A 12,534-nucleotide genomic window follows, 5' to 3' on the forward strand; every position below is an offset into this window, starting at 1 on the left:
TCATGGAAGCCAGACGTCCTACCACTAGAGCATGCTATGCCGCAAAGTGGAAAAGATTTGTAATGTACTGCCGTAACAATACAATCAACCCTCTAGATGCATCCATACAACACATCATATGCTATCTGCTCCATCTTCACAGGTGTAACCTGGCGTATTCATCCATACGCCTACACCTAGCAGCGATCGCTGCCTATCTACAAAACAGACAGCATTTGTCACTCTTCAGAGTGCCCGCTATTAAAGCCTTCATGGAAGGCCTCAAACGAGTAATTCCTCCCAGGGCACCACCCTCCCCTGTATGGAATCTAAATTTGGTCCTTACACGACTAATGGGTCCGCCCTTCGAACCAATGCACAAATGTGAGCTACAATTTCTCACCTGGAAAACAGCTTTCCTTGTAGCTATCACTTCCCTTAGAAGGGTTGGTGAAATACAAGCGTTCACCATACAGGAACCTTACATACAAATGCATCACAGCAAGGTCATACTTCGAACTAATCCGAAGTTCCTGCCCAAAGTCATTACCCCCTTCCACCTCAATCAATCAGTGGAATTACCTGTCTTCTTTTCGCAACCCCAATCTGTTGCGGAAAGGGCCTTACACACACTAGATGTGAAAAGAGCGTTGCTATATTACATACAAAGAACGCAACCCTTCAGGAAGACCAAACAGTTGTTCGTTTCCTTTTCTCCACCACATAAAGGCAACCCCATCTCAAAATCAGGGATAGCTAGGTGGATTGTAAAATGCATACAAATTTGCTACCAGAAGGCAAAGAGAACATTATCTGTTCCCCCTAAAGCCCACTCTACAAGAAAGTTAGGGGCTTCTATGGCTTTTCTAGGGAATATACCCTTAGATGACATATGCAAGGCAGCCACATGGTCTACACCGCACACATTCACAAAACACTACTGTGTAGATGTGCATTCCCAGCAGCAAGCTAGGGTGGGCCAGGCTGTACTAAAAACACTCTTTCAAACAGCTGCAACGGATACCGGTGGTCGCCGCTAAGGTTGGGTACTGCTATATAATCTATGCTAAGTGTACAATCTGCAGCTCATATGCCTCGAACGGAATATGCTACTTACCAGTATGCATCTGTTCTTGGCATGTAGAGCTGCAGAGTTGTACACGCCCACCCGCCTCCCCGGCTACCTGTATCCGTTCCAGTCCATCTTATTTAGATACAACACACATGGGTTTCTCACTGTTATTACTACGCTCCATCATTTCCCTGTTGGCGAAAAACAATCTGAGGATGGAGCCGAAGCCCATGCGCAGTACGGACCGAAGGAGGAGTCACCAAACTCGTGACTTCCAAAGACGGTCCAAGAAGAAAAACAAACTGCAAACATCCGGGCCCAACACCAGATGGCGACCTATGCTAAGTGTACAACTCTGCAGCTCTACATGCCAAGAACAGATGCATACTGGTAAGTAGCATATTCCTTTTCTGTGCAGTGCCTTGGTATGAGTGTTTGTGTGTATTTATATGTTATTTCCATCGTACAAACCCTGCCAAAAGCCAGCGGAGTGCTGTACGTGGTAAAAGATGAGCATAAAGTCAACGAGTAGTAGGAGAGGAAGGGGAGTTGTTTATGGTTAATACATTTGTAGTGCTCTTTAAAAAGTGAGACTTGAACATTCCCAAATTGAAGGAGCATTGGGACGGTACTGATGGATATGGCATGTTGTTCCCGATACTGGGTGCACAGATGAAGAAAGCCTGTAGTCTTGTTTTTTTTCTTTTTTGCACTTCTTTGTTTGCAGTCTGATTGTGTTCAGGCTGCGAACATGCTGACAACCACCAGAGATGAAGGGCATGTCTGCAATATATACTGGGGTGCTGGTTGTGATGGCTGTGTAAAAGAGGCATCTGGTTTTGACGATGGTGCGGGCTTGCAAGGGGAGCCAACGGAGTTCTATCATGGTGGGTTGATGTGGTCATCTTTCTTCATGCCCTGGATGAGACTTGCTGCAGCATGTAGAATGCCCCTACAGGGGTGCCAATGTGGAGTCTGTAGGTGCAACATAGCTCAGATATGTTTGCTAATCTTTTTATGTCATCACGATGTTCAGAATGGGAGCTTTTTATTTTCATGATGCTGTAAGTCTCTCATTGACGTCTTTAGTTCTCAGATTGTGCCCAATCTCTATTGAACTCCTGTTTTTTTGCCAATTAAAATGACAGTCCAGGCTGATGGTACTGTAGCTTAGTCTGGAGGAGTGATATTTTGATGTGGCCACATATTAAATAAGGACCCTACCCTGAAGTGGCTGCCGATAACAAGTTGTCCTATTTTCTTTCACAGGATCTGACAAGAGACGAAATTGCTTCAGAGAAAGTGGCCCTTCAGAAAGCTCTGCTGTATTATGAAAGTATTCACGGAAGACCGGTATGCCTATTTTCCATCACCATTTATTAATGTGTTTGTAGCCTTACTGCTAGAAATTAACTTTCAACTTTATAGCTTCTGTAGCTTTCTTGATATGTTGTGTTTGATATCCGAATGCATGCCAAGGCCTTCAGGTGCCGCTTTGTGTTTTAGCACACTGTTGAATTAAAAACTACTCTAAGTAAACCACACGTTAACTACAGTCATTGTGGCGCTTAGAGGACCATTTTTGTTTAAATGATATTTAATTTTTAACCACAGAGAAAACAGTCTAAATCAATTGGCAGAATCAAGGTTCGACCCTCAGCAGTGTCACAGTTGTTCATTATGCATCCTATAAAGGGCTCTGTAAATATTTCAGCTCCCCCACACTCTAGCTTTTCTACACTTGAGTTTAGATTTGGGGTAGGTAATGCACCACAACATGCTATCTGTTTCATAAGTTTAGCGTGCATCTCATGGTGCAGTATTCCCCTTTGAGAGCCACAGGACCTGATCATCTTCACTGATGAATGCCATCAAGCTTGCCTTTACTATGTGCAGGTGTGTGAAAAGTTAGACATCATCATCATCCTAGATTCTCCACTTAGGAGGTCAGTGTCGCTATGCTGCATCACCCACTTAATCAAAACTTTGGTGGTGCTTCTCAGTTGACGCTGTGCATTTCAGTAAAACGAGGTGTGTTCACGTTTCTTTATTCTTGCTGCAGCAGCGGTTTCTGAGGAAGAGGGTTGGGGCTCCACCCCCTTTACTTTCACCCCCTGTGTCCTCCATTGGTAAAGTATAAACAAACTCTTTTTAAAGGTGCTTTAAAAAAAAAAAGTATACGCACCTTTCTTGAGGCCTGGACTGTTGTTGCTGTGCTTACCCTCATGATAACACACTGCCAGCTAGTCAGCGACGCCAAAGCATTCCCTTAACCTGCTGCCTGTGTGCAGTTCCACAGTCTACAGTATTTGCCGGGCTGACGAGCTCACAGCTGTGAGGCTTGTGAGGTCATCAGCTCAGCAAAGAAAGACATGGCCTTAATGACCAGTCTCCACTCACTGATGATGTTAATTTGAGCTCCAACTCTGGTGTCTGCAGGCACGTGTCGACATCACCTAGAAGCCTTCCTGAGCAATGACAGTACCAACAGTTCCAAGGCAGCAAGAGAAATAAGTGAACAAAAAACAAAGCTTAACAGGTATTGTTGCTGGCATTCATTTGCATGCTGAATTCACTGTAATTCAGTAAAGCAATACAGCATTAAAAAAAAATCAAGGGAACAAACCATGTTGTCAGACTTTGTCAAACCAGAGTCCATACTGAGTGAGTTACTTCTTCTGATTCTGTTAAACAGGAGTCCGTACTGAGTTGCTTGCTATACACGAAGTATTATTTGTTTTCAGCTCTTTAAAAGGAGATGAGCTGAACTCATGGGCTATGAAGTGCAAACCCTCTGGCTTCTCAGTAAAAGATGAGGTAGTGGACCCAGGGGATGGGAAGAAGGTCAGGCCGGCAGAGGGGAACCCTGCACTGAAACAACACAGTTGTTGGGCCATGGCCAGTCTCACACACCACTCGCTGTTCATAAGTCTGTCAGGCCCAGCAGCAATTGCATGTGCCACTTTGCAGCCCCCACCATAGAGTTGCGGATGGGAGTGGTCTTACCCTTGGTAACCAGTAGGCAAGCTCAGTACAAACTGACTCAAACTGAGTGTCTTTACATCGTAACATTTAGCCTGCAACATCAGCAGGCACTCTTAGCCGGGCAACGGACAGTCACAGTGTCCATAGTTGTAAAGTCAGTCCTTGTGCCACAAGATACACAAGAAGCAACCTCTGCTCTCCACTATATGGTACAGATTACAGCTGAGCTCCTGCTCTTACTGTTCTTTGGAAGCCGGAGGGCAAGTTAACAGGCTTAGGGAATTTAAGTGTATATCATAACTCCAGACTCCATGCTCTTTCACTATTGGAAACACTAAGAGGGTTTTAAGACCACTCATCCTTAGGTGTACTCCATAGATGGTGCTGTCTGAGCGTGCCTCATTAATATCTCGTCATTTCAGCAGTACAGTAATTTGGGACGGACGTCATGTGAGTCCTAGTGATGGAGAAGGCCACCTATTTGAAATAAAGGCTTCTAACCCACTTTGGCTGCAGGGTTACCTCTTATACCATGACCTTACACCTGGGAAACATAAAAACAGCATTAAGAGGCAGCAGGCTTCAGATGAAGAGAGCAGTGGCCTGTGCGAGAGGGTGACAGCAATGTACATTTTGTAAATAAATATGAGGCATGTTTCATAGAAAGTGTGATGCCCCTCTAATAAATAAGTGTAGAAATTATTTTTGTGAAGAGGAGTGGAATGTTCTGCAGGAACCTCCTTGCACTTTCTGGCATACATTTAGCAAAGTTTCATACAGATGTGAATGGTCTGGTATTTATTTAGGGAAATAATTTCTGCATTTATTTTCATTGTTGGACTAGCCTTTCAGCATTCTGGCACTGCCAGATGGGCCAGCTTGAAAGGGTCAGTGTGTGGGCCATTTTTGTGGTCCCATAGACTGTGGCTAGACCCAGAAAAAACCAGCCCACACACTGGCCCTATCAAGCTGGCCCACCTGGCAGTGGCAGAATGCCCGAAAGGCCAGTCCAAAGCTGCAAACACTAGATAGACCGCATTGGTGGAGGCTATGTATTTGTGAAGCTGTGTAGATCATCTTTTGGCAACAGTCAGATGCATATTTGAGTGTTAGTCTGCATGGTTAGGAGACAGTCTGAGCACTTGGGGTACATTCTCATAGGCGTTTTCAAGGGAAGGTGTTGCATAATGGTGGCATTTGCATGATATCAACAGCAAATTTGGGGACATTCTGATGTATATTTTGGACTCCGCTTGTTGTATTGTTGGACATACTGATGTATGTGAGGGGCTATCCAAAGGGTTGCAAGCGCCTGCATATTTGAGGGGCATTCTTATATATTATTATTATTATTTAACATTTTTTGAGCGTGTAACTACCCGTAGGCATCCCAGTGCTAGCGACAACAGGCAGACGACAGCAAGAGTTCTAAATCGGATTCTGGAATAGCCAGGTCTTTAGTAGCTTCCGAAAAGAGAAATGGTGCGCAGTTGAGCAGAGATGAAGAGGAAGGGTATTCCATAATCTGGCAATGTTATAGGAGAAAGAGCGGCCTCCAGAACGGGCCCTTTTGATTTTAGGGACTGATGCTAAGACCAGATTGACCGAACAAAGACATCTCACGGGGCAATAGAAGGTGATAAAGGGAGTGGTTGATTGTGAGACCTTTCCCCCAGAGGGTCTTGTGTACTATACACAATGATTTAAATATTATGCGTTTGTTTATTGGCAGCCAATGAAGCATTTTAAGGGCAGGCTTGGCAGGATGCTTTTTAGGGATGTTGATTAGCAGCCTGGCTGCACAATTCTGCACGACTTGGAGTTTCCTCGTGGTGGCTTTAGGGGCACCAAGGTAGAGGAAATTCCCATAGTCCTGGCAGGAGAGAACTAATGCCTGAACCGTGACTCTCCTAGCTGGCAACGGAAGGAGCGGTAACATTTTCCAGATCAATCTAATGATTCCAAAGCAAGCTTTACTGCTTGGGGGTCGAATTTAAGAGACCTATCCAGCATTTGCATGCTTTTGAGGAATACACGTTTATCTTGTGGCTGATTTCATAAGTCAGTTTGTGATGATCAAGGTGAATTTCAGACGTGGTATTTTTGGCATGCGTTACAGGCATAAAAATCATTTTTTTTGTCTCAAAACTGTGAGAACATTTCCATGTTTCAGAGGCTGGATGTATAATATTTAGACATCTGTCTTTTATGCCAATACAATTTACATCCCAGGTCCGGCGGCAGGGGTAGGTCTTTGAGCACGAGCGTCAACCGACGCAGGACCCACGCTGGAGTCCTTTTATCCGCCGGTCACTGCTGCAAGATTGCCTTGTCAGTACAATAGGTTACTGCTGAGCACCTCTTAGGTATGTAGAATCCACACACCTTCGCTGTAGATAGTTTATATTTTTTTGATCCTGATGAATTGCCGTGACCATTTGCTGGCTATTTAGGCAAGAAACATGTTGATCTTCTTGAGTGTAGGGCATACATAACTAGCAACATAACCACTAGTGGCTATACCCACCTCATTTTTCACTTATTTTAATTAGGCTGTTTACCACTTTAATAAATATTTTTCCGTGGACAAACAGTACCTATTTTAATTCTTTCACTACATCTACACCCTCTAGGGCCCCTTACCCCCACAGCACCCTTCGGCAGGAACAGAAGATCCCCGCTAAAGAGCCCCATTACTGGGAGCCCGTCAGGAATTGCAGCGCCGACCTGACGAGGGGCAGGCTCAAATGATGAAGCATGACACCTAGCTTGCTGGGTGTGTGAGAGCCCTAGTTCCAACAAAGGGTTTCCCCCCCCCCTCGTGACACATGACAGTCCTACTGATAATATAACCTTTCCCACCTTTATATATTTTTCTCTGATCAGAGGAACTTTGTACTCTTTTTGTACTACTAGTCGTTAGGGTATGTACACTGGACCTCTTTAAACTTACCCACCAGTCCCTCATTTTGTTGAAATACAATTTACATACCTGGACTGGTAGTCAATGCTTTAAAGGGGCAAACATAATGACATGTTACAATGCAAACAGCTGTTGTCAGAACAAGTCAGGATTGCCTGCTGTCACATAGGCCCGAGATTATTGAGTAGCAATAGATTGGCTGTAGGGTACTGATTCTACTTGTAGTACATTAGTAGTTTTAATGTCATGATATACAATATGGCAAGGTAGTTCAGAGGTTTCAGCTCGTGTTCCGTAGATCAGTTTATTATTTTTTAAAGTCACATTTGAAATCCAGATTCTCCACCTTCATCTGTCTGACCTGAAGAAAATGAGTGTCGATATTAAACAGTTGCCAGATGATGTCTTTGTAATATGGATGGACCAGTACTAAGCTTTAATTTAACATCTATTCTGGGTATTGTAGATTTATTTATTCCTAATTGGTCTATTGGTGTACCAGATTACACAATGGTTCTATTATATTGATGTTTAGAGTTCGAACATTTTGCACTGGTCTTCTTAGAAATGCTTGGTCATCGGCACGTTATTTCTATGTACAAATAAAAGCACTGGTAGAAGCCCTCCAGTAAATATTTTGGTGAGTTCTCTTAAGGGCTATCTGTAAAACTTGTGGCTTTTTTACAAATATATTTGCAAACTGTATTATAAAAAGTACAATTTAGATCATTTAAAAAGATATATATTTTTTTTAAATGAAGGTTTGCATAAAACCCGGAGGAAAATTAGTCTTTCTCATTAGGCTCAGCTACTTTAGCTCAGGTCAACAAGTTAAGCCACACCAGTTACGAAATTCACTGTCCGCCACTGCCGTGGCAAGCCGTCATTACTATATAGATGTCGAATGGTCGACTGATTTGTTACTTTCTTTCACTCTCCTGCTCAAAACCAGTCCCCACACTGGTTTTGGCTCTACCTTCCCGACTGATCGCTGGCCACAGCCTATCGAATTATGGGAAGAACAATATGAAAAGGTTAATCAAACCACCTTAGTACCCCACCAATGTTTCATGAAAATCTTTTCTTATAAATTATTCCAGTGTGTTGGACATAGTTTTCCTTGCAGGAATCCCCACTAGCTGAGATTCTGTAATCTATTGCCACAACGATGCATGCATCCTCAAAACCAGCCTTTCTATAATTTTCCTCAGATCCCTGGTTCTCTTGCCTGTAATTGCCTTGTCTTTGTTAGCATAAACTTTGTGGATGTATCCTCATCAGCTATCTGGCAGTTATCTAAAGGGAGTCCAGTGAGTGATGCAACAGACTGGACTGCCTGTGAAGCCATACAACCAGACATGTTATGCAACCTTGCTCCTGTCTTATCCTCTTTAAGTTGGACAAGTAAAATGTACACAGCGCTTATGTTGCATCTGTTAGTCCACAATAATTAAAATAATTATATGTTCACTACTTCTGAATGACCCTCGATCATATTTTACTTTCCCTTCAAATGCAGATTCCAGATGTTGCAGGTTTCAAATAAACGTTTGTCCATGTTGTTTCCCTGCTTTTGTAGTTTTCTCGTTTGTTCTGTGTTGTAGCTTATCTGACTTCAGGTGAGATTGTAGGCTTCACTTTCACCACTGGACTGAATGCTTTGGAAAAGTACTGAGATTGGCAAACGTACTGCATGATTTAGCAGAACAAAAAACTGTTAAAGTGAATAAACAAGTTCAAATCCACGTGAAGGGCCCGAGATAGGAATAGATTGCATAAACAAAATGCAACCATCATGCCATCTGAGCCAGACACGGCTTTCAGGGGTGCAGTGAAAAGAGAGCGGCATTAATAAAACCACAGGGGCAGCAAGTACAGGAATTTGCACACCACTGTGGAATTTTAATCCATCCGTCTTTAGCACAAAGCAGAATAAATACATCTTGCTGCTTTGCCACCTTCTAACAAGTACGGTGTGTAAACCTTTCCCTGTCCTCATCCAAAGTCCAGGCATTTCCTTTGTATTTGCATTGAAAGTATTTTAGCCTCGTCAGTCTTATTTGCAGACCCTTATGCCAACACAATACAGCTATGCTGCATTAAATGTATGTCAAGATCTCCATTAACGAGGTCATGGTTACTGATAACATTTTTAATGGGAACCAAAAGTGTTGTTTATAATTTGACTTAGGAGGCCTACATAGATGGTACAGAAATTTTGAAAGTGGAATTAGTAGGAAAGACAACTGTGCCATCTATGAGATAAACAATGTAAAGTAAGTAAACAAGAGCTTCTGGAACCTAGCTCAAACAAACAAAAATTATTTAGCACAGGGTCTTGGGGTATGTGCCCCTTGAAATCTTTTAAAAAGCTGGCAAATTTAGATAATTAAAGCGTGTTATCTGGCACATTAGTCAAATACGGATAGTTTTCAAACTTTTGAAATAGATACTTATTTTCTAACCATAGCAAGTTATATAAAAGTGAGAAGGCTTCAATTGGTATTGAAGCAGCCTAGCTTGCTACCACTGGACAACAAAGGTAATCTTTTAGATGTAATTTCACAGGGCGCTTTACATGAGTGCAAGTGACCATACTTCACATGCGGCTCATCTCTGGAACTCAAAATAAATCAAACCTTATAAGTTTATTACTGTGGGTCATTATTTCATTTGGAGGCAGGCGATAGAACTCTGCCTAAAGACAGAGGGAAAAGCATGTATCTTTGGTGTGGTTCAGAGGCGGCACAAATGTGTGGGTGCAATTTATTGAGATGGGATTTAGGTGAAGGAGCCAGACTAATTCGGCATGGGGCATAGGTTGAAATGAGCACAAAGAAGGATAGGGGTAGGGGAGCTGTGGCACACAGGGGCTCAGTAGAAAGAGAAATGAGCAGAGCTGGTAGCAGCAGGTCATTGCAGATTGAAAGAGGCATGGATGTGAAGTGGCACTTGCAGATTGTTAGGGGGGATGGAACAAGAGTTATAAAAAGCTTGTCGTCTGGAAGATGTGTTTTTTGTATAGCACAGAAGGTTGTCATGTCAAACAATTTGCTAAAAGCATATCTGTCTGTGTCTCTTTCCTACTGTCTTTTTATGATTAACCCTTCTTTTCTAGCCCCCTCTTTAGTTGGCGGTTGCCTGTCTTTCTTCTGGGTGCTTTTTTCTTCCTTTCAGTCTCTCAATTCCTTCTTTCTCTTTGACTCTCTCTCTCCCTATTCTCCTGTCACTTCCCTATACCTCTGTTCAGATGAATTTCAGAACTCATTCCCTTTCTCTAGTTCCCTCTAGTTTTTGTTTTGTAGGAAAGTTGGGTAGGTATGGAGTTTAGGCAGCGAGGGTTCTTGGTGAGAGAATAAATTGAAAATATAGGAATGAGAGAACAGAAGTAGAATCAGATGTGAGAGAGAAACTGGAAGAGATAGAGGTAAGATGATAAGGACAGTAAAGATGATCTATTGTGAGGGGTATTAGGAAATAACATTTGTATCGTGCGACGGCACATTGGCAGTCCCTCCTGTTCTCCTTTAGCCCTGTGCCTTGCCCTGTTGGCTTCAGGGTTTCCATCATAATCCCAGTTAAGAATTTACATACATTTAGATTATTGTAAGCACCACTGGCTCAACCAAGGGTTTTCCCAGAGTTTTAGAACACTGCTGAGGACAGGAACATTACTTACAGGATGCACAGACGTTGTGCTTGCTGTGTTCAAAGAGGATGCCTTTCTGACGTTTGAAAAAGCTAAAGTCATTTTGGAACTAGGGAATGGGCAATTGCAGTAACATATGTTACACAGGGCAGATATAGAAACATGGCAGAAAGTCACAGACATCAGAATTCTTCTTAACTTTGCCCACTTTACTAGACCTCACAACTACCAATTAGAGGAATGACCCTTATGTAAAGCTATTACTAAATTATATGTACCTCAAAGATGGAGAAATGAGAGTTTAACTGTGGTGAAAATATTCACACTAAGAAATGGGATAAAAATCTAAGTGGCACACAGAGTATCTCCTAACACTAGATTTAGAAATCTACTTTTTAGTGTATTGTACAGAATGGATTTCACGCCACAGACTTTACATAAGATGCAAGCCTACTAAGTAAGCCCTTTAAATGCGATCAGTAGATGCAGTTTTTTCCACCTTCCATGGTCTTGCCCCTAAATACAAGAGTATTGTATGGATGCTGCTGATATGAACAGTAACTGTTATTTCCACCTGATGAGCATCCCTCATAAGGCGCTTATACAAGTAATCATGATATACTTCTAATAAAGGGGCGATCTGAATATGAAAAGAGTAATTTAATTTGATGTGAACTGATAAATGAATAATACATTGCTTAAATCTATTAGTTGATACGAGGCACAATGTCCCTATTTTGTGTAGCACAATATTTCTGTATTCTAAATGTAATATGTACTGTTCTAAATGTTTCTATTATGTTATAGTGTAAAATAATAACAAATAAATAAATAAGGAAAATACTAATTGTCACTGCTTTGCAAGTATGAAGGAAGTGAAAGGGAGACAGCATCACTCCCATATGCACATTTAGTGTTTCTTGCCTAAAGTTATATAGACCATGTAAATGAATTGTTCATTTATCAAGCAAAGAATTATTTTTCAGACGTTTGAACTTTCGCTCCTATCTTCACCTTCTTAGTTAAGCTTCTAAGGGTCTTGACCTCAAATGAATTTACTTTTGTAGACTTTTGCATCCCCTTTTTTGCATTCTACTTATATATGTCACGTATCAGATAGGTTGCACTGTACTCTTGACAGCCAGAGTCTGTAAGTTGTTTACATATCTTGGAAGACACAGATGTACTAAGTAAATATATCCTCTGCTTGTCCTCTCGACTACATTGTCCATAACAGAAAGCACAGTAATAAAAAGTTTCACTACTGACTTTAAGGCAGACACTGGCCAGGGATTAAAGAAGTCTTGTGGGCAGCATGTGACTATGAAAATAACAAGAATTGGTATGCAGTTCCTAGAGAAATTATCTGTATAGTGATTAAAGAGGGGAACACCAATGGTGTTTAGTACCCAAAAAGGAGGATGGGGAATTCTTCCTTTCGGATAAAATGCCCTCACACACCCAGCCCGCTAGGTGTCATGCTTCATCATCGGGCGTGCTCCTCGTCGGGTCGGCGGTACTATACCCGATGGGCACCCTCAGTGGGGGCTCTTTGGCGGAGATCTTTTATCCTTGCCGTTTGGTGAGTGCGTGTGTGGGACCCCAAGGTGCGAAAGTGTAGTGTGTGTAAAGATAGTGAATTAAAACAGGGGCCGGTTGTCAGGGCCACTACGTTAATAATCCTGCCTCCTACCCTGGTTAAAACGGTGATGGTAACTAACTACAATGATGTTGTAGGTAGTTGCACTAATATGGTCAACATGTTTCTTGCCTTGTAGTTCCAAGAAATGGAATCAAGCGGCAATTCTTCAGGACCAAAAATCATAAATATAATACTACACTAATTACTGGTTATGAGGTGCATTGACCTAGGTGTTACCAGTTCTGGAGCACCATCGGCGAGGAGCGTCCGTCAGTGCTTGAATC

General features: G+C 42.3%; 1 protein-coding gene across 3 annotated transcripts in view; it reads left to right on the forward strand.

The window, feature by feature from the left end:
- Nucleotides 1-12,534, forward strand: part of FAM13A (family with sequence similarity 13 member A) — a 927,448-nt gene that overhangs the window by 848,389 nt on the left and 66,525 nt on the right. For all 3 annotated transcript variants that reach the window (XM_085635480.1, XM_085635470.1, XM_085635487.1), the window contains one exon: nt 2,321-2,404. In XM_085635480.1, the coding sequence (XP_085491606.1) occupies nt 2,321-2,404 (84 nt within the window). The remainder of the gene's footprint in view (nt 1-2,320; nt 2,405-12,534) is intronic.

The sequence above is a fragment of the Triturus cristatus genome, chromosome 2_1 (genome assembly GCF_964204655.1).
Source record: "Triturus cristatus chromosome 2_1, aTriCri1.1, whole genome shotgun sequence".
In the NCBI taxonomy this organism is placed as follows: Eukaryota; Metazoa; Chordata; class Amphibia; order Caudata; family Salamandridae; genus Triturus; species Triturus cristatus.